General features: G+C 31.6%; 4 protein-coding genes across 5 annotated transcripts; 3 read left to right on the top strand and 1 right to left on the bottom strand.

The window, feature by feature from the left end:
- Positions 1 to 233: 233 nt before the first annotated feature.
- LOC100776350 (uncharacterized) lies at positions 234 to 1,261 on the bottom strand. Its single transcript, XM_003521828.5, has 3 exons — positions 981 to 1,261; positions 811 to 863; positions 234 to 667 (listed from the first exon to the last, which is right to left on the bottom strand). Exons 1-3 carry the CDS (start codon positions 1,063 to 1,065, stop codon positions 515 to 517), a joined length of 291 nt encoding a protein of 96 aa, XP_003521876.1. The 5' UTR covers positions 1,066 to 1,261; the 3' UTR covers positions 234 to 514.
- A 6,823-nt stretch (positions 1,262 to 8,084) lies between these two features.
- On the top strand, positions 8,085 to 10,984 carry LOC100811801 (frataxin, mitochondrial). The gene is made up of 5 exons (XM_003520892.5): positions 8,085 to 8,587; positions 8,893 to 8,965; positions 9,237 to 9,284; positions 9,608 to 9,702; positions 10,634 to 10,984. Exons 1-5 carry the CDS (start codon positions 8,358 to 8,360, stop codon positions 10,761 to 10,763), a joined length of 576 nt encoding a protein of 191 aa, XP_003520940.1. The 5' UTR covers positions 8,085 to 8,357; the 3' UTR covers positions 10,764 to 10,984.
- A 1,634-nt stretch (positions 10,985 to 12,618) lies between these two features.
- On the top strand, positions 12,619 to 17,274 carry LOC100775801 (zinc finger protein VAR3, chloroplastic). Its single transcript, XM_003521827.5, has 5 exons — positions 12,619 to 13,020; positions 13,111 to 13,228; positions 14,799 to 15,082; positions 15,258 to 15,356; positions 15,439 to 17,274. Exons 1-5 carry the CDS (start codon positions 12,668 to 12,670, stop codon positions 17,048 to 17,050), a joined length of 2,466 nt encoding a protein of 821 aa, XP_003521875.1. The 5' UTR covers positions 12,619 to 12,667; the 3' UTR covers positions 17,051 to 17,274.
- A 622-nt stretch (positions 17,275 to 17,896) lies between these two features.
- LOC100775258 (probable lysophospholipase BODYGUARD 5) lies at positions 17,897 to 20,910 on the top strand. Of its 2 annotated transcripts, XM_006576238.4 has the most exons (5): positions 17,897 to 18,204; positions 18,440 to 18,750; positions 19,058 to 19,410; positions 19,968 to 20,164; positions 20,429 to 20,910. In XM_006576238.4, exons 1-5 carry the CDS (start codon positions 18,179 to 18,181, stop codon positions 20,745 to 20,747), a joined length of 1,206 nt encoding a protein of 401 aa, XP_006576301.1. In that variant the 5' UTR covers positions 17,897 to 18,178; the 3' UTR covers positions 20,748 to 20,910. The 2 variants fall into 2 exon arrangements, with proteins under 2 accessions (XP_006576301.1, XP_006576300.1); XM_006576237.4 differs by having other exon boundaries at positions 17,899 to 18,750.
- The last annotated feature ends 322 nt before the right edge of the window (positions 20,911 to 21,232 follow it).

Below are 21,232 nucleotides of genomic sequence, written 5' to 3'. Positions count from 1 at the left end.
TTGCACCTTCAAAACTCTTTGACCCATTTTCTCTTGTTTTTTTCTCCACCCACATAAAAAATTGATACCATTTTCAAACAGGAAAAGGTTCTCCACTCGAAGAGTCAAATCAATACTTTAATAGTATTAAATTGGCCTTTCTATTGAGCCTGGATAAGAATAACATATAAATCTTGATATAAATCAAAGCAGCATACTTCTAATCTCATAATTTTATCATCTAAACAACTTGCTTTAGAAAAAATATATTGAAATTTCTGTTAAAATATGCTTGAGCTCTAAAGTCTACATATTTAACCAAGCAGTAGAGTTTCACCTCCACATATCTAAATCAAATTAAATAGCTCAGCAACACCACCACAGACAAACACATTCATCCAGTACAAAATATTGGATGAAGGAATATTAATTCTAGCAGCAAGAATCAACAATATGCAAATCCAATACCAAGTTTAGTGCCATTGATAATTCTCTTAGTTCTCATAATCTGTACAAAAGTTTATGCATTAATTTCTCAAGGTCCTCCTGGTGTCTTTGGATCATGCCGGTTGTTTGCTCCTGTCCCTGGATAATCATTACTCTCCAAATCAATCCTTCTCTCTACCATGAACTCTTCTGCCATATCAAACATTTCTTCTCCATTTTTCAATTCCTCAACACCCTGAAACTATAGACACAAAAAATTGTATTTAGTTATACCCTTTTGTTGCATGCAGATAGAGGAACTCTTGAATTTTGGAATATATTGCAAAGGACTATATATATATAAGATTAAATTATGTTCGTGTGGGGGTCTAAATTATATATAACCTTATCTGATGTAATTTGGGTAGGGGTTTTTTCTTTGTTTGGCAAAAGCCTTCCTGCAGACCATGAAATTTCAACATATAGCATGAAAATTAATTTTGAATATAAAAAATTGAGATGAAATAGTTCCATGTTAATCATAGGAAAAGTAATTTATTTAATTTCATTCTTACTTGTTGTTTGGAGAGCAGCAGAAGAGAGAACAAATGAAAAAACCAGAAGGATGATGAGCAATTGCAGGGGGGATTTGAACCTCATGTTGAAGAGAAACAAATTGGAGATCTGAAAGATGACAAATTAATAAGAGAGCTGAAGAAGGTGAATTTTGTGGAATACCTGTGGAGATGGTGTTTATATAGAGAACAACCCAAAGTACTATAGCTTGCTCCAAAGTCAACCTCAACTTTTACATGTTTATTTATTATTGCTTATGGCAAAGCATTAAAAATGAAATTGTGGACGTGTTTCAACTTGCCTGCACCATATAGCACAATGTGCATGTACTAAAAAAGAAGAAGAAGAAATTAATGTACCAAAAAAAAACTAGTACAATGTGCCTTCTCCACATGACTGGTCTATTCTAGCTTCCTATCTCAAAAAATAGCTATAAGTATTGGAAAATAATAATTACTATGTTAGTTTTAAATTTTATTTTTTAATGCTTTTACTTTACACTATTTTTACCGGATTTTTTCCATAAAGAGGAAAATATAATGTGTAAGTAAGAAACTATAGGTCAAACATTTTTAGTAAGATAATATATAGATAGTAACAGTTTTGGATGCATGCAAAGTTGTTGCAAATCAAACCGCTGCCGTACTTTACCATGTGCAACAGAAACCACTAGAAGAGTTCACGGGTGTTCTTAGGTGTCGTGTAAAGAAAGGATCAATTTTGGAACCATTTTGTATACACAAATTATTAGCTCTCTGTCCAACTTTTAGGTTATATTTGGTTGAGGGTGAAAAGAAAAAAAAATAATTTTTTATATGAAATTTGTATCTTTTACATTTTAATTCAAATTTTTATTTATTTTTTATTTTATTTTTTTAAATCAAACACATAATTAAACTTTCGTGTAGTTATACACATTACACTACAGGCTATATTATTATCCATGGGATGGGACAATAGCTCATTTAAAGTTAATGAATATAAAATAAGAAATATTTAATATATAGATGTAAAATATTATTATGTTAAATGTGACTTTAGTTCAATTAGTTGAATAGTAGATGTGAATGGTTGAAAACCTTGATATATGAGTTTGAATTATAGGGATCAAAATAAAAAAAATATTATTACATTTATAATAAAATACTCTTATTTAGTATTTTATTTTATTTTATAAGAGTGTAACTTAGTTGGTTAAATATGAATTGTTGTAAATTTTTTAATATTTATTTTTATTCTTAGGGATAAAAAAATATATTAATTTTATAATAAATTACTTTTATAATTAAAAAATATAGCTAGAAAATAATTAATAATATTTAAATTTATAAACATCAATACTTTTAGAAAAAGCTAAAATATTAAATGAATTTAATATTATATTTGTCTTATCATGGAATGTCTTACACTCTTAATTAATCAAAGTAGATATATTCCCCATTGTGCAAGTGTTTCAAACTTCTAAAATTAAATTTAGATAAATAAAGATGTCAAGAACTATAAATAAGTTACCAAAATTTATATTAAAAAAGAGTTTTATAATTAAATTTTAAGAGATTAATAAAATTCATTAATTTAACTTAAATTAATTATCTCTATGTAAATATTCTTCCAATTTTTTTGAGCAATCACTATTAGATTAAATGATAGTATAAATGTTAGTGTATTATCATTAAACTTTTTTTTTCTAAAACATGAAAAATTAAACTTAAAAACGGACTCCGATTAATCATTCAAAAGGTTATATGCAATTGGCTTTTGAGAATTTTTACAAGTACATCTAACTCGTGAAGCTGTTATTCATGCCCATGCAACGACTTAATTAAAGTTTCAAAAAGTGAGGGAAAAAAATACCTTATAAATTTTGTGTGGTTGTGTAGTTGGGTGGATTGTGTGGTTTGCCTCAATTTGGTCTATACGGCTAGATAGAAATAGTATCTTAAAAAGTGATGCCTCAAATATTGAATACATGCTAGATCTTATAAATTTATATTCAAATTATGATTAACTGTCAAAATGAAGGACTTTTTGTTTTTTAATGGTCTACGAACTTTATGCTCTGCTTGAAAGACTTGTAAAAAGTAAGAACTTTGTATAAGGTTTAGGATATCCCTTATTTTCACATATGCTTTTTTTTTTCCAATAAAAAAGAAGAAGAAAAACTACTTATGAATGAATATGTAGTACTTAATTTTTGCAAGGGGAGTAATTCAAGTAGAATTTTCAATGATTTTAGGATTGTTTGAGGAAAAATTAATCTCTATAAAAAAAATATGACTGGCCATTTTTATTGATTTCTCTTTTCAGTGATATTTTATTTTTTATCTACAAAATTTAAACTCAAAACTTTAGTTAAAGAAATTAAACTAAATATCATTATGACTAACAACTTATTAATCACATCACTTAAGTTCAAAAAATTATAATAATGGATAGGATAGTCATAGATCTACCATTGTTTATTGTTTCCATTTTTCTAACCTAATGTAACTATCAATATTGATTTCCTATAGTTGAAAACCAAAAGGGTAAATAATGTTATGTTAAAAAATTAATGTCTAACAATCAATATCCATCAATATGACTTAATGACTTACAAGTTTTAAGAACTGTACGTATGAAAAAAGTAAGACTGGTCTAATAGAGAATGTCGATATTGACATATCAAGTGCATGATCCATGCTTCAGATATTGACATAATATCTTCACACATCGTTACATAAAGTATTAGTAACTTTAATATTTTAATTTAGACAAAAGAGAAGATATGTTTATAATTTAAAAACCTAATTTTTATAATACTTTAATGATTTTTCATTTTTAAAATTAATTAAAAATAATGAATGTTAATTTTAATAAAGAAAATCATTTGAATTCAATTATTATAATGAAATAGAGAGATTTATTTTATTATTAGCAATAGTTTTTAATTAAACAAAAATTGAAAAAAAAAACACTGCATACAAAATAATAAAATTATTTTTATTTAATAATGTTGGTATTCTAATCTTTAAACATCTAATTAATCCAAATCACGTTAGGCAGAACCACTATAAACACTTAAGTTCTTCACAATCGTTTTTTCAGGGGTTCCAACTCAGGCCCTCTTTAACTAGAATAGCCTCCACCAACTTATTTTCACTTAATGGATAAATTATATTGTACTATATGTTAAATACTATGATTATATTTAAAAATAAAATATAAACTAAAAGAAAAACTTCCTTGGGGATAATGACTAATGAGGATTGAGGAGTGGATAAGCTCTATTTCCAAAGACTATGGGTACTGAGTACTGACCATGTATTTCAAGGCAATCAATTAGTTAGATTCTGACCTTGTGTTTGATTGATTTAAAACAGCACACTAAATTTATTTCGGTGCATGATCATAACAAGCTTAATAACACAATGATCATGACTTACCACATAATCTAAACATTGGAAACAGTACCATGATTCATGATTGTGTTGCTTATTTTCAATTTGTGTCTTCTTTTTCCAAACCCCCTCCGAGATTTTTACTACTGCTTCTATGAAGTATTATCACATAATTTGGTTTGAAAAAGACACACTGCAATTTCACCAAAGTCAAATTCCTTCACATAGATAGATGAGTTTTTTTTATTTTATTTTAGAGTAAACATAAATATCGTCTGCTAAAGGTAATATGTTGAAGTTGAATAAAATTATTATAAATAATAAATAATATTCAGAATTCAAAGTCAAAGACTACTAATTTATATAGACATATTAAAATAGTTTCACATCATTTTAAGAATTGAACTTAAGGGTGATTTATAACATCTTTCTCTTTTAATCTATTAAAGTTTTTTTTAAAGATAAAATGTGAGTTTGGGTTATGTTTGTAAAATATTGTTAATAATTGATTTTTTTTTTGAAGTTATAATTATTGATTGATTAATAGCATGCTTTAAAGGTAATATGAATGAAGAATATAAATGGAATCTTGGAAAGATATAATTGATGTTAGACAAAACAAGTAACAAGTCATGCTTGGACGGTGGATTTATGTGGTAAAGAGATTTGTCCCATTAGTTAATGTGTGTGAGCATGACATGCACTCATGTCCCATCCCTCCTACCTCTCCTTTAAAGGCTTTACTACTACATGTGCCAAGCATCTTAGCTATCGATTAGTATTTTTATTTTAAAAAATAAAATTGGTACTTAATTGATATGATATTCTTTTAAAAGTGTGACTAATAATGTGGTTTTTGTAACGAAGAATTAATTAAGATAATAAATACTCCGTAACGAACAATGGTTCGGGCTAGTACCTAGAGAACTCTAAAATCTTCCAAGAAATGTCGGTTCAAACATGTGGCTTGCCCAATGAGACCTTGGGATCATCATTTACAAAGCACAATAGCAAACTCACAAAGATGGTATAATAATAATAATAAAAAATAAATGGTGTCACTAGATATATTGTATGAGAAATGTAAGATAAATTGGATAGTTAAAAGAGAAAATAAAAAAAAAAGTTAGGAATTCGATTTCTTCTACTAATAAAACTAATAATTAATATTTGCTGATAAAAAAACTAAATGTATTCTATTATGTTTAATGGATATAAATATATAAAGTATAAATTAATTAGAAATTTTGTTAATATAATTTTAAAAATAATTATTATAATTTACAAAAATTATTATACATAATTATTTATAATTAAATAAAAATATAAATTTATTTTCTCCATTTTATTTTCTCCATTTTATTTTCCCTTTTCTTCACCTTTTCGGTCGTACTCTAATTAATTTGATTTGAAGTTAGACTTCTTATAAATAACCACTCACCTCTTATCAGAGTCAAGAGGGATGACACAGGACCATATTGCTTCTTGAATGCCAGAAGTTTGAGTTCCTTGAGTTGGTGCTGAATAAGTATATCCGTAGAAATAAACAAAATATCTTAACAGAGACAATTTTATTTACCGTACATTTTGCATAAATTGTTTTTAGTTTTTCTTTAAGAAACAAGATCACTTCATTTCATTTATAATATGATGATAAATACATGTTGAAATAAATTCAAAATCTTGCATGTTTGCATGAAATCTTGTTGTCTAGCCGAAGTGTGGGTTACAAAATTAGTTTAACTGCTATTTTGTTATTTTAAAAGGAATAAACTCAAAATTGTTTTTAGTTGAAAGAGAGTTTAATCTCTATTTTTTCAATCTTTAGTTACTTAATTATCTTGAGTAATTGTTTGTTATTTTATAATGATTATTTATTCTCTTCATTTCAAATGTCTTACATCTCCATTTATGTTGATGTAGGCGTGATTTGATATATGCATGGTCACTTATTGAATCATATGTGGTTTATATTCCTAGATTTGATTTTTCTTTATATCTTTTGGCTATCATCTTTATTTGACATGAAGTAATAACAAAAAACTATTGCCATTAATCCAATTCTCAAAACACAATGAAGACTCTCATTTCTCAATGCATGTATCGTTTGACATTATAAAACTCAACTTTTCATGTTTTTTATAATGTTCAGTTATGCTGGGTGCTAACTCCGTTGAGATTTCAAGAGTCAAAAACCAATTTTGAGAGAACCTTGCAAAATGTAGCTTATGGTGGAATCATACAAGAAGTCAGATTTTATTTCTAATCTCATAGAAATCTTCTGATTTTATTTCTAGTTGATAGTACATTGGGGCTTACTCTTCATGTAAATTGCAGTGAAGCCCCTGCGCTGCCACAGATAGATGTCTTTATTTCCATGTTATCTGGTTGTAAGCACTACTGCTATACGGCACTTTGACACTGCTTGAGTTCTTGTGCTTCTCATTAATTATCCTTTTTCTATTCAATAAATATGTTTTGCTTATAATAATAATAATAATAAAATCTTTCTCCTTAGTTTCTTGCATTCTTTAAATAGAGGTTTGCTTTTGTTGAATAGGTATTTTGTGTTTTTATGGGAGGCCTCCTTAGACTGTTGTTCCTAATTCAAACTTCACTATGAACAAAGTTGCCCATCCTAAAATTTGAGTATCACTCAATCTACATGTATTTGGTTTAATTTAAAGAATAAAAATAAAATAGATTTTTTTAAAAATTAAGATAGAGTGTAAAAAGTATAGATTCATACAAGGTCCATAAATTTTTTCATTTTTTTCATTTCTTCCTCAATCATACAAAACCTAAGAGTTAACTCACATGAGATGAGGATTATCCCTAATTCCACTCCATCATTCTATCTCATCCAATCAATCCAAATAAAACAAAATTATAATATAGATTTTTGTTATTTTTTTCTCAAAAATAATTCTTTAAAATTAATTTATAAAGATTAAACAAAATACAATCAATCACAGTCTTATTTATCTAACTATCTTGTGATTACCTATCACGCTATCACACTCTTAGTCACCTTACCGTCACCGTCATATCATTGCCTATAAGATAGATCTTAAACACCATTGTAGTAGTATCTTAAATATAAAAAATTACTCCTTAAATAGTGTCACATTATCACTTGACCTTTTTGGCATTTGCATGAATATAATAAAAAATATAAAAATATCTAGAATTAAATTAAACTTTTAAGAGATATTAGACCGAACTAAATTAAACAAAAATATAAAATATTAAAAATATATCTTAATCTTTTTAGTATTAGAGAGAGAAATTAGGGTGTAACAACAATGTAAATTCACAATTAGTCATTTTGTTTGCTTACTCTAAGGATAAAAGTATTGTTGTGCAACTAGAATTAGAGTTTCACATTGATAATATACATAATTCTTTAATAACTTAGATATATGTTTCATATATATAATGTAAACTATTTGGATTTTACTATGTAATTTTTTTATTTTATTTTACTACCTAAAATATTTTTATAATTAATTTTACTTATTAGATCTTGATTAATGACAAATATTAAAATCAAACATAATCAAATTAGATTATATTATATGTATAAAAATATATTTAAACTTTCTTATATATATATATATATATATATATATATATTTTACATATTACTATGTGAAACTTCATTTTTAATTAGAGAACAACACATACAAATAATACAATATGCATAGTTATTAGATTCGGTTCCAACTTGGCAGGTTGATGTGTCAAACACCCAAAGTATGGAGTCATCAATTGGATCATATATACATGCGATTCGGCATGACCCAGTTCGATTCAGCTTCAAATCGGGATCCGACGGGTCACATTGACCCGGTACGTTTCTCAACTGGTTCCCAAAACGCGTTGGCACCCACACGACGGCGCAGCCTCCATTGCCGGTGGCGACGAACGTTTAATTTGGCCAGCCTCCTCTTGGAATCGCGACGGTGACGCACTGAGACCAGTGGCGTCGATCCTATGGCCTCAAAGCTGCTTTTGCAGAGAAGGCTCTTTAGGTTTCTGCAACTGTCACCACCTTTTTTTTCTTCCATTCATGCAGCCCCAACAATCCTTTCTGCAAAAGCTTCAGAATTCATGTTTCTCTACAATGTGAATGCCCTTCTTCCTCCTCTCTCTCCTTCTAGAAACTTCTGCTCTCGCAGTTTTAACCTTCATGAATCTCAAGGCCCCCTGACTATTGATTACAGGTATGACGTGCACTTCCTTGTTTTTCATCTGTTATATTCTTATTTGATTCTCAGAAATCATAAAAAATTGAACTCAATGGTTTTAGCTTTCAAATTTCAGTTTTTTTTTTTCAAGTTTTTAATTTTAAAATTCGAAGAGTTAATGGTTTTAGCTTTCAAAATATTTCGAAGAATTCAAATGTCTGTCACGCGCAAGTTCCTCAAAGGTTGTTGTAACTTGTAAGATTCCAATATTGGTTGGAGTTTTATTTTGTTTTTTCAGTGGGTGGAAATGACTTTGCTAATAATGATTAGTGTGAATGCAGTTCTCTACTGCAGGAGGGTGAATTCCACAGACTGGCTGATTCCACAATACATAGCCTACAAGAGAAATTAGAGGTATCTCTAGCGTTGCTTTGTGTTTTCCACCAACTTAAATTTGTAATGTGGCAATCACAAGTCTTGACATTCATCACAAATTTTGCTCTAGTTGGCAACTTCCCACGTTTGACAAATATGCAATCATGATAAAATTATGCTTAAAATCGAATAGATTTCATTGGCAGATTGTCTTGGCTGTGGTGGAAACAACACACAATGCATTCAATTCATAATATTTGAAATTTAAACCATGTAGGATATTTATTTTGTTTTGTCTGTTGCCTGGCAGGACTATGGAGACTCAGTTGAAGTTGATGGATTTGACATAGATTATGGGGTGAGAATTTTGTGAGAATAAGTTATAAAGGATTAATAACAAAATTACTTGTCAACTAAAGAATATCCTAGAACTTTACGTATTTTAGAAGGAAAACGTGAAGTTATCATGTTTTTTTAAGTGATTATTTTGAATGATCACATTGTTAACTTGATAATCATCTTTGTTTAAATGAAATTCTGTAATTATTTGGTCTTTCAATATAAATAGCTTCTTTAGCTTTTTTCTTTTAAGATTTCAATTAATTTCTTCCTATTAATTTTAAGAAGTGGTTTCCTTGCATGGGGGTGTATTATTTGTTTTGACATGGCTTTGCATTTCAGAATGATGTTTTGACTATAAAACTTGGCGATCTTGGCACCTATGTGTTGAATAAACAAACACCAAATAGACAACTTTGGCTGTCTTCTCCTATGAGGTATTTGATTGTGTCTGTCCTTATCTGTCAATATGTATGGTTAATTTTTGGCTGGGATCATTTTTTCTAGGTTTTAGTCCCTACAAATCCATGTTCATGTATTAGATTGCATGCAAATAAGTTTTATCAAAGCTTGATACATCGTACTTCTTTAGTATCTTTAATGTGTGTGAATGAACTGGAGAAAAGTGAATATTTGGTGATAACCATTAACCAACCAAATGGTGTTAAAACGTTAACTTATAATCAAATATGTATCTTTATTCTTTAGGTGTTAAAGATGGTGCATTTAGTGGTAATTAAAGCTGGTTTGCATATTGATTTATATTATTCATTAAAATCTGCTATTAGTTTAATTTCTTTAAGTTGTTCCAGTGGTAGTTTGGGGATACATGTGGTATTTTATGTCCAGGTTTATTTACACAGGTTTTTCTTCCTCTAGAAACAAAGTATAGATATATGTATAGTCCTTTTATAAGTTGAGATCAGGGAGACGAATCATTGTTTATGTTTTACAATTCTATTAGGATATAGGTATAGTTCTTTGAATATTAGAGAATAGAGATGCTATTATTGTGTCTGAAGAATAATTCTGTCCAATCTAATATGTCAGTACCACAATAGATGGTATCTTACAGTCATGTATCTACCCTCCCTGCTTTTTTTTATCATCACTTCCATGAAGTTGCAGAACACATTCTACTTTAAGTTAGACCATGAATGATTGTAGCTGTGACATTTTAGAGGCCTTTGTGTGATTCCAAGACTTCAAATGCAGTTTAATCTTTTGCTAGAATAACTTTCTGCTACTTTTGTTTATCTACTTTATCTGCTTTACTTAATTTAGATGGCATTCAATATCAGAACATTTGCCGAAATAGGTATAATGAATGATCAAGCTGACATGATCTCTTGGGCTTGTCTTTTGCAGTGGTCCGTCAAGGTTTGATTGGGATCGGGATACAAAAGCTTGGATTTATAGGCGGAACAAAGCAAACTTGTATAAAATTTTGGAAGGGGAGTTGGAGCAGTTATGTGGCAAACCTATTGTTCTTTCTTAAGCTGTTGAGAAGGTGCTGCCTAATCTTGATTTTTTATTTACAAGGCAAATGAATAGTGACGAGCCTTTATTGTTAGCATGTACTTGAAGGGCTTTCTTTTTACCTTGCCATACGTATGGCACCTTTACTGTATCAGTTATACAACACTTTTTCAATCATGAAGTGTATCTTCTGAATAATCAGCAAAAATTAGTAGTAAGCAATTTCTTCTTTTAAAGTCATACTATTTTTTCAATCTTGGCATCAATTTGCTTCTTTTAAGGATTACAATCGCAATGGCCATTGTTGTAAGCTACTACTAGCATTTTGGTATCCAATTTTTGAGGTTTAGAGGGATAATAGACGTGCCTGATAAATGTCAGAAGGAAAATGAAAAAGGTTCTCTACAAAATAAAAAAGCTTTTAGCCCTTGTTTGCTCTTACGATGTGCAGCCTTGTTTCACACCAGTGATTTCTAATTAGTTATGGGAAGATAACCATTATTTTCATTCTTTGTAACAGGAGAATGTGTATTTTATATTTTTATGTTCTTTAGGCTTGTATTTTCAGGATTGCTCCCTCATAGTAACTTTGAGTGTGTACTCAATTTATTATTGTTGTGTAACTCTTTTTAGAATCCTGAGCACTTGCGTAAATGCAGTTAGACATTTTCAGTTAATGATCAATTGATCTGATTTTTGTAATATTCTATTTTTTACGAAGAAATTGATTCACACGATGATATTTACTATGTTCTGTGTTTTATTCGTTTGGTATACAAAACTATGTGTCTAAAAAGAGAATAGAAATATAGAATAGTTTGTATTATGATATTTAGTTCACCTCTATCAATTTATTACTAATTGAAACAATGTTTGTCATCGATTATTAGTGTATAAATCAATAGGCGTGAAATTATTTAAATTCAATTGGAATCTCTTATAAAGATTATGTATTTAGTTATATTAAATACTCAGAAAGAAAATTTTGTTATACATATTAAACTTATCTAATTTGAATAGAATTGTCAACAACGGATAATGTATATGCTCTACACAAAACAAATTTCCTCATGATAGCCTCTCAATCTTTTTTTTTTTCGTTCAAATGTGACACTATCCTAAATGACATCAAATTTTAAAGATTAGAAACATTTTTTTAAACTTTGATGCATTATTTTTTTTAATTTGGGAACAAAGTGAATTTACCCTAAAATTCAAGAATTAAAAATATATGAATTAATTAAGTTTTTAGTCTCAATTTTTTTCTTATTTTTATTAGTTTTTTTGTTAATATAAAATAAACGAGCCTGAAATGAATAAAATAAGGACTAACGTTGAGAAAAAGAATAAACGAGACTAAAAATGAAGAATTTCTTTTAGGGAATTGAAAATATTATCAAAAAATTAATAAAAGATTAAAAATTGTAAAAAAATATTTGGAACTAAAAATTAGAATTTTAAAAAGTTAAATGACCTAAAACTTAATTAATCCAAAAAAAATATTTAAGTTAGATTTTAAAATCTTTATTCTTTCCCCTATTTTTTTTATCCTCCTTATCTGTATTAGGAATGTCATGATAGAGAAAAAAAAAGAAATATTTATTTTGGTTATTTAAAGTGTGAGATGAAGATAAAATGAATCCAAGTTTAATTTTCAGATATACAAAATATGCAACAACTTAATTCTGTGAATAATTTAATAATAAATTAATTCTAAATTTTATAATTTAATATTAAATTAATTCATAAAAATATAATTTGTTTATGAAAATTAATCTTTTAACATTAAAATTTAATAATAAAATAATTTCACAAATTTAATAATGAATGTATGACTCTTATTTATATATTGACTCACCCACCCTCCTTGTTGCTTGGTGTAGTTTAGTGACATTTGCAGTAGTAGCCAGCAGGACGAGGAAAATGGGTAGTGTGGCCCCAAGGTTCCGCTTCCTCCTGGCCACTCCCTTCCCTCTTCTCCGCCGCCGGCACCACCACCACCACCGCAACCTCTTCCTCCTCTCCACCCATTCCCTCCCCTTATCTTCCTTCTCTTTCTCTCTCAAACTCAAAGCCTCCCAATCCCAAGCTTCCGCCCCTAACACCTCTCCCTGCCCTGAGTGGTCCTCATTCCTCTCCCACATCTCCTCCGCCGGCTACCTCCCCTCCCTCCCCGACCAAGCCTTCACCGCCGCCGCCGAACGTCTCTCCTACTCCTTCCTCCGCGACGCCACCGCCTGCCTCGCCTTCGCACGTGACCGTCCTAACCTTCTCAGGTTTCTTTCTTTATTTTTTTTCTCAATTTCAATCCGAGCTTGCTGGATTCTGATTCTGAATTGAATTGATTTGAAATTGATTGGTGGCAGGTTGCTTTCTACGAGAGACATTGCGGCGCTGGTTGAGCACGGCTCCCCCTTTCTCTTCCGCGACGCCGACGACTCCGTCAGGAAGATGAAGACCTTTCTCTCCAACGGTGACACCAATGTCAGTGTGCTTTCTGCTCAGTTATTATTTCTCTTTTTGCATAGTTGAAAATGGAAGTTCGTGTTCTTAATGTTATGTTTTTCACTAGTTTGTATTTGAATTGACTATGGTTTTGCTGCTGTTAGGGTGCAATTGTGTGGTGAAATACGTTTTACTGCTTCACTAGAACATTCGCAATCACATTAACAAACTTACTTTCTCTAACTTCCTGTAATGAATTTGCATATTTAAGGGCCTGTTTGAATAAAAATTTTCATAAGCACTTTTACGAGTAGAAAGTAAGACGGAAAAAATGAAATAAGCTTCTTGATAAGCTTAAATTAGCTTATGTGTAAGTTATAAAATCATCATATGGAGAAGATAACATGAGAGAACTTCTACTAATTAGCTTATGGAGAAGCTCATTTCATTTCTTTTTATTTTCTTCTCCTAGAATAGATTCCGGGGAAGTTTATCCTAATAAGCCTTTAATCTCAAAAGCTCCTATCATTCTGTTTTTAATTTGAAACTTTGATTTCGTTTATTTTCCTAAAATTTCACTCCTAAATTCTTTATAAAATATACGACTCCCACTAGAGTAAGTTTTGGACGCTCCATATCTTAGCAGTTATTGAACTCTGGCTCTATTGTTCAGTTCTTCTGTATATGCTATGGAATCCCATGTGAGAGAGAGGGAGAGATGTCAACTGTCAATATAAGACTTCATGAGAGAGAAAGAACAGAAATTTCTTGAGAAAATAAGCTGTAATTATTTATTTAATTTATTTTGCAGTTATTTTATTGTAACCCTAAAGTTATGAGTTTTTTTTTAACAACTATATGATTTGAAGTGAACAAAGGCGTTTCTTTTTTAACTTTCAGGATAAAAAAATAAAGGTGGAAATCTGCCTCCCTGTTATCTATATTAATGGTATAGATGCAGACATAGTTAACCTCGTTTTTCTCACTCTAATATTCACTTTAGTCTGCTTCATTTTTAATAAAGATTGTTATAACTTACATTCGCCACAGCTTATGTTTTAAGTGATATGCAATATTTGTCTCAATTCATAAAAAGATCTTATGCAATGTTTGGCTCAATTCATAAGATCTTATGGAAACCATAATGAAACACCTATATCTTGAATGGTAAGTTCTCTTTATGTTACGCTCTGTTGGGCTTCATTGACTTTTCTTTCCCTAATAAAATTGGGTTATTTGTGCTTTAAAAATAAATAATTTATTCAAATTTATTTACTGCTTTTTTTAATATCCTATTATTGTTACATTTGTTAGACATCATTACTTTGTAAGTAGCATATTGGTGTGTGCAACTGGAAACTAGAAAGCAATTTATAAAAATGCATAGTCATTGGAAACTTTTACCCTGTATCCTTTTTCTTAAATGCATATCTCCTATGGGTCAAAAGAAATGTGGAGATTGACTGAAATCCTGAACTTATGCCAAGGCTCATCGTTTCAATTCATTCCAAAATAGATGAGACAGCACATGCATATTGTCTAATTTCAAATTTTGACGGGTGCATTGAAAGTGCTGCTGATCTAGTTGTGCTTGATATGTTTTCTACAGGTGTTGGACACTGATAGAGCAAATACAGTTGATCTAATGAAGTTTTTGCTGAGTTATGCAAGTAACCCATTTCTCTCTTCAGAAGGGAACAATCTCAATAAAAGAGATATTGTTGAATCATCTGTCAGAAATCTATTTGGCGAACTTTTCAAGCTGAGTTATAGTGCACCTGGACCAAATGCTTTTGATTCGGTGAAAAGTCAAATGGCTGGTAGATTTGAACAGACAAAGCTTCCTCCTGGACAAAAAATTGAAATGAAGAGGGGTGATTGGCTTTGCCCAAGGTACTTTTTATTACTTTTAATTTTAACTATAAGCCTCTATGAATTATCAACTATGTTACTTTGTGTAATGCTTGAACACCAAGGTGAGAGTGTGGAGCTATTGTTTTAGTGAATTTTGTTTCCTCAAGTCTTATTCACCATTCTGAGTAATCTGCCTACTTTTAATATTGAGCAGGTGTAATTTCATGAATTTTGCAAGAAATATCAAATGTCTTGAGTGTGAGGAAGCAAGGCCAAAAAGACAACTGGCTGGAGGTGAATGGGAATGTCCTCAGTAAGTATTATCCTCCCTTTGAAATGTTTTCCCCCGTAACCTTTGATATAGACATCCAATTAACAAGATTTTCATAATGAAGGTGTGATTTCTATAACCATGGGAGGAATATGACTTGCTTAAGGTGTGATTGCAAGCAACCCGGGCAAATATCTTTGGGTACCACCAATACCATGTCAAATATGGGGTACGAAAATGGAAACAATCTTAATACTTCAGATGTTGATGCTAGGTTAGCTGCTAATGAAGAAAAAGCACAGCGTTGGTTTAGCAAGGTTTCTCAACTAGACAGCAGTGCTGATATTAACAGTGTGATAACAGATGAAGATTTTCCTGAAATAATGCCATTGAGGAAAGGAGTGAATAGATTTGTCGTGAGCACAAGAAAGACTCCACTGGAGAGGAGGTTGGCTAATGCTCAATACAAGAGAAACTTGACCAATAATGACATTCCCGGGATTGAGGATTCTAATGCTGGGGAGTCAATCAAGCCCCATGGCAATCTGGATGACATGCTAGGTCGTTCAGCTGGCCTTCCTCAATTTGATAATAAGAACTTTGTTGATGAACAAAATTCCAGTGGAGACAGCCAACCTTCATTTGCTAGCAATACTTCACATTTTAACAATGTGAAAGGGAGCTACAGTAGTACTGTTCCTCCCATTCCATTGTCTGCAGATGCACTTTCCCAAAAGTCCGAGAACTTGTTAGCAGAGGAGAGCAAAAAGGTGGTATTAGACACTGATGTTGGATATGCTAGTTCGGGAGACAGTTCACAACTTTCTAATAATTCTAATATCACAGAGGACAGGGAGAAACAGCAAGGTGAAAAATCTGAGAGGTGGTTTAGAAAGGTTGCTGAGCTGAATGATTTTCCAGATATACCAAGTGCAATATCTGATAAGGACTTCCCTGAAATAATGCCCATGCGCAAAGGAGAAAATCGATTTGTTGTTAGCAAGAAAAAAGATCGTTCTTTGACAACACCAGCATATAAGAGACGAGCGGCCATGGAGCAATCTGGCAAAACCAACTTTGTCCCCTTTGTTCCCTTCCCCCCTGATTACTTTGCCAAAAAGGACAAGCAGCAGGCAGATGGAACAGATTCAACAGTGGCAGATGCAGCTGCTTCGACGGATAGGTCTGATGATGATACATCTTCCATATCTGAGGTGGCGCAGAAGCCTCCAGAGATGTCAGTTGATGCTAGAGCTCAACCTGGACAGAGTCCAAATCCTTCTGAACAAAGCTCAAATAACAATGATGTTGGTTCTATGTATGGGGAAACAACCAGTGGAAATTCAAGGCAGAGTTTCAATCAAGATCGTGTTCCGAATTTGACAGAAAGTTCATCCCCAGGTCCAGCATCTGAGAACCAGAGTGGTAGAGCAGAGTGGACAGGAAAGAGTTTGGAGGGGTCGGCAGTGAAGGACCCAGATCCTTTGGACATGTCAGAGGAGGCAAAGGCTGAGAGATGGTTCCGTCGCGTCGCACAGATTAAGGATATTTCTGAGCTCAGTCAGATTCCAGACGAAGATTTTCCTTCAATAATGCCTATGCGCAAAGGGGTGAACAGATTTGTTGTAAGCAAGAGGAAAACACCATTGGAAAGGAGATTGACGTCTCAGCAGTACAGAAGGAATCTTCCAACTGTGAGCTCAGATCCAATTAATAAAGAAAATGAAGGTAGCTGAAAAGTGGTAGTATTATTAATTTATTATTCTCCATTTGCTTAATTTTTCAATGTGCAATTAAAATGTTGCTGGCAAATATAGAAAAAGGATGATGAAGATGATGGAAAACATTACTACTCAAACCTTTTTATTTACACTTGTAACAGAATTTTGACAGCAAGTATTTATCTTTGTCGACGGACTAGTTTCTGAAATTCCAGAAATAAGTGATGCATTAAAACCAATGTTTGTATACTGAGTTTTCCTATCCAGAAAGTAGAACTAGAAATATTCAAATTTAAGTTTTTGGATTAAAGTAAATGCGTGTTTGGTTGAGCATGTTTGTCCAAGATTCACGTTAAATATAATGTAAAAGCAACAAGATCTTTGACTTTTTCTTTAATATGCTTAAGATTAAGACCTTCCAGATGAGTATTCATCAAAAGATATCAAGACCATGCGTTTGTATAACTATGCTTTTAATTAAGCATTGCACGTAATTTCAACATTGCCAAGACAATTGATTCATCTTGTTCTTACAAAAATAGTATATATAAAATCTAATTATTTTTAATTACACTAATTATCATAATTATTAACAAATTTAATACATATATTGTGTAGACTATATATATATATTAAAAATATATACTTATATTTGTATATATTATATTTATGGTAGAGTATAAAAAACATTAATTTTTTCTAATAAAGATTAGATCTTGCAATTCAATAAGTGATCCCTTGGTTACCATTGGTAAAACTATGAGAAATTACACTACACTTCCTCGTGGGCAGGGCAATAGGACGCTTAGGGTGGTGAATATATAGTTGACAATTGGCACGGTATTATTTTTATTTGTGACGAATATAAGAAAATGAAATGCAACACAGCAACGACAAAACACCCAACAAAACACAGACACGGCAGGTTGGGTTTTTCCCATTGGACTGGTAGCCTTGAATGTTTATGTTGCAGCTCAATTATCCTCTTACGTGGCCAAACCTCAATCACCATTTCATATGCTCTAGATACTCACAAACGCAATTCCCGTTCTTCAATCTCCAATTAAGCTTAGACAAACAATAAAGTTTTTATATATTTACGCATTTATCCTCTTCAATCAACTGAACTAGAACTGTGATAGTATGCACTTTTATTTTTACGAAAGCAGGTTAATAAGTTATCTATCACCATCAGTGTCTTAAGTGCAATACCATGTTCATAAATTAACAGAATCTGGTTCCACCTCAACCCCTTCTCTTTGGTTCTCTATCCATGTCTCTAGCAGTAGCAGTTTCCTCACCAAAATGGCTGACCAATTGTGTTCAAGCACTCACCTCAATTCTATGTTGTGTTGTTTTCCTCATGTTTGATTTTCTTGATGCTGTTTTCTGCGTTATCTATAGATTCCTTGATGAACGCGTTGAAGGGGAGGCTTCCCCTTGTTGCTGTTCTAACCGGGAAATGCTGAAGAGGAGGATGAATGTGACAGATGATGATGGTCTATCAGATAGCTTGTATGAGAGGAAAAACACTTTTAGAGAAATGGGGTTCCTTCAATTTGGGAGAAAATGTGAAGATTCCAATAGAAAACATGGTAGAGGTGGTGCAAGGTCGGTGAACCGTTGGTCTGATTGTGGCTGTGATTCTTGCCTTTCATGGGTCAATGATGGAAGTGACTATAAACTTCATTTTGTTGTGAAGGAGCCCTTGTTGGGTAGGGTAGTTCTTCTAGTTTCATAGCTATTGCAGACAAAACTTAGACGCAGTTTCATAGGTGTTCTCCATGATGTTCTCCAATCGAAATTGGAGTTTCACTTAGGTAATCTAACTAATTAAGGTTTTCACTAAATGCCAATGTTGATTACCAAGATGAAATTCCAATTCTGATTGGAAAAAAGTACCAAAAACACCTATAGAACTGCATCTAAGTTTTGTCCTGCTATTCTTATTTGGTAATCCTTTGCATGTTTCTAAATATTTTTCTGTGTAACTAAATTTTGTTGTTAATTGGTGTTTGACAGCCAATGGTGAGAACTTCAGGGGAAACCACCCTTCTGAGAATGCCATATTCTTGCATGGATTTCTCTGCTCTTCCTCATTTTGGACACAGACAGTGTTTCCATGTTTTTCTGAAAAAGTGAATAAAAATTACAGATTGATTGCCATTGACTTGCTGGGATTTGGCAAGAGTCCAAAGCCAAGAGATTGCTCATACACTTTGAAGGATCATGTGGAAATGATTGAGAAATCCGTGATTCAACCGTTGGAGTTAAGTAGTTTTCATTTGGTTGCACACTCCATGGGTTGCATAATTGCATTGGCCTTGGCTGCCAAGTACCCCAAGTGTGTAAAATCAATCACCCTTGTTGCTCCTGTAAGTACTTTAGAACCAAATTAACAGTTTTTGTGCTACATATTTATTGCCAATTAACCTTGGAAATTGGAATCAATGGAACCTTCATTCTGCAATCACCCTTATGTTTTACTTTTTGACAAATGCTATCATGTACTACTCTTAAGGAATTTGTTAAGAAATTAAAAGTAAAATAAAATAATAAAAATATTAGTAATACACTCTCACAGTCTCACTATACTTTTTAATGCACAGTTTGGATCCCCTGCAGCTGTTCTGTCACTCCAGCAAAGATATTTACCTGTTTTAACCAATTATATTTTTTTTTATATTCTCACTTTTTATAACTGTCATATGTAAATCTGACACTGAATATCTTTGCTGAAGATGCAGTACCACCGCAGACGATCCAAGCATTTTTAATACACTCCAAACATGATTTTTAAATAAAAAAAAATTATTTATTAATTCTTTAACCAATACTTGGCACTCATTAGCAAGACCCTTATGTTTGTAAATAATATTTGTGTGTTAATGTCCCTTAAAATTTTCCATTCTTCATATGTTTTTGGTGGCAGCCATACACTTCTTCTGAGGGAAATGAAGCTTGTCTAAATGCACTATCAATGCTTGCTGGAAAGAAATTGTGGTCCCCATTGTCATTTGGTTCTTCATTCATGTCATGGTATGAGCACTTGGGTCGCACAGTTTGCCTTGTCTATTGCAGAAATCACAGGATATGGGAGAGCATTCTAAAATTCATTACTCGCAAGAGGTAACAAACATTTATTCAAAGACTATGATGCAGAAGATACCAAATGTACCTAGTTCCTTTTTCTTATATATTTGCTTAGTACACATACACATAAAGATGGTATGTGAAGATATAAGGTTAGTTTGATGGCTAAAAAAGAGAGGAATGAAGAAAAGGTCACGAATTTGATCCATCCTGCTAATAAAAACTAACAAGTTAACAATTAACATTTGCCCGTAAAAAAAACATAAAGATGACATGACTACCTTTCTTGGTCTTTCTCAGGGATCTTCCTTTCTTTACCATAGACTTGACCAGGCACACCCATCATTCAGCTTGGAGTACCATGCACAATGTGATATGTGGGGGAGCAAAATTTGTGGATAGTTATCTAATGATTTTGACCAGAGTTGGAGTTAGAATAAATGTGATTCAAGGTGATAAAGATCAGATTGTCCCAATGGAGTGTTGTAGTAAGTTAAAGTTGAAGGCTCCTAATGCGGAAATCTGCATCATTCCAAATGCAAACCATGGCACTGTACTTTTTGGCAGAAAGAAGGCATTTGCATATAGTTTGGAGCATATATGGGAATCTTGCTGTTGATATAAAGTGAATTTCTGTGGTGAAACATGGCAATTTCTTTTTGGGGTAAATGGCAAGATATGAAATTTTAATTTTAGGGATAAGCTTAGAAGTGAGATGAAAAAATGGTATCATTTATAGATGTTGTTTGAGAAATAAAATGAAATCCAGAATAGCCTACTAATGCCAAAATGTTTACAGCATAATAAAATACTGTATTTTTTATATTTTAAAATTATTTAATCTAAAAACTGAAAATGTGAATTTTGTAATGGACAATTACCTGTTGCATTCTGAAGAATGACTTCATTAAATGAGTGTAGATAATTTTTTTATTATTGAATTGTATGAGAAATGTTTGTGAGGTGGATCTCAAATACATATAACCCAGATATTGCCTCAAGTATCATACTTTTTCTCTCACTACACAACTCCCACATGCACACATACGAGAGACTGTAATAAGACAAATTAAGGAGAAGGAAATAGATGTTGCTGAGTCATCA

The sequence above is a fragment of the Glycine max genome, chromosome 3 (assembly GCF_000004515.6).
Source record: "Glycine max cultivar Williams 82 chromosome 3, Glycine_max_v4.0, whole genome shotgun sequence".
Taxonomy (NCBI): domain Eukaryota; kingdom Viridiplantae; phylum Streptophyta; class Magnoliopsida; order Fabales; family Fabaceae; genus Glycine; species Glycine max.
This window is presented reverse-complemented; position numbering and strand designations above follow the sequence as displayed.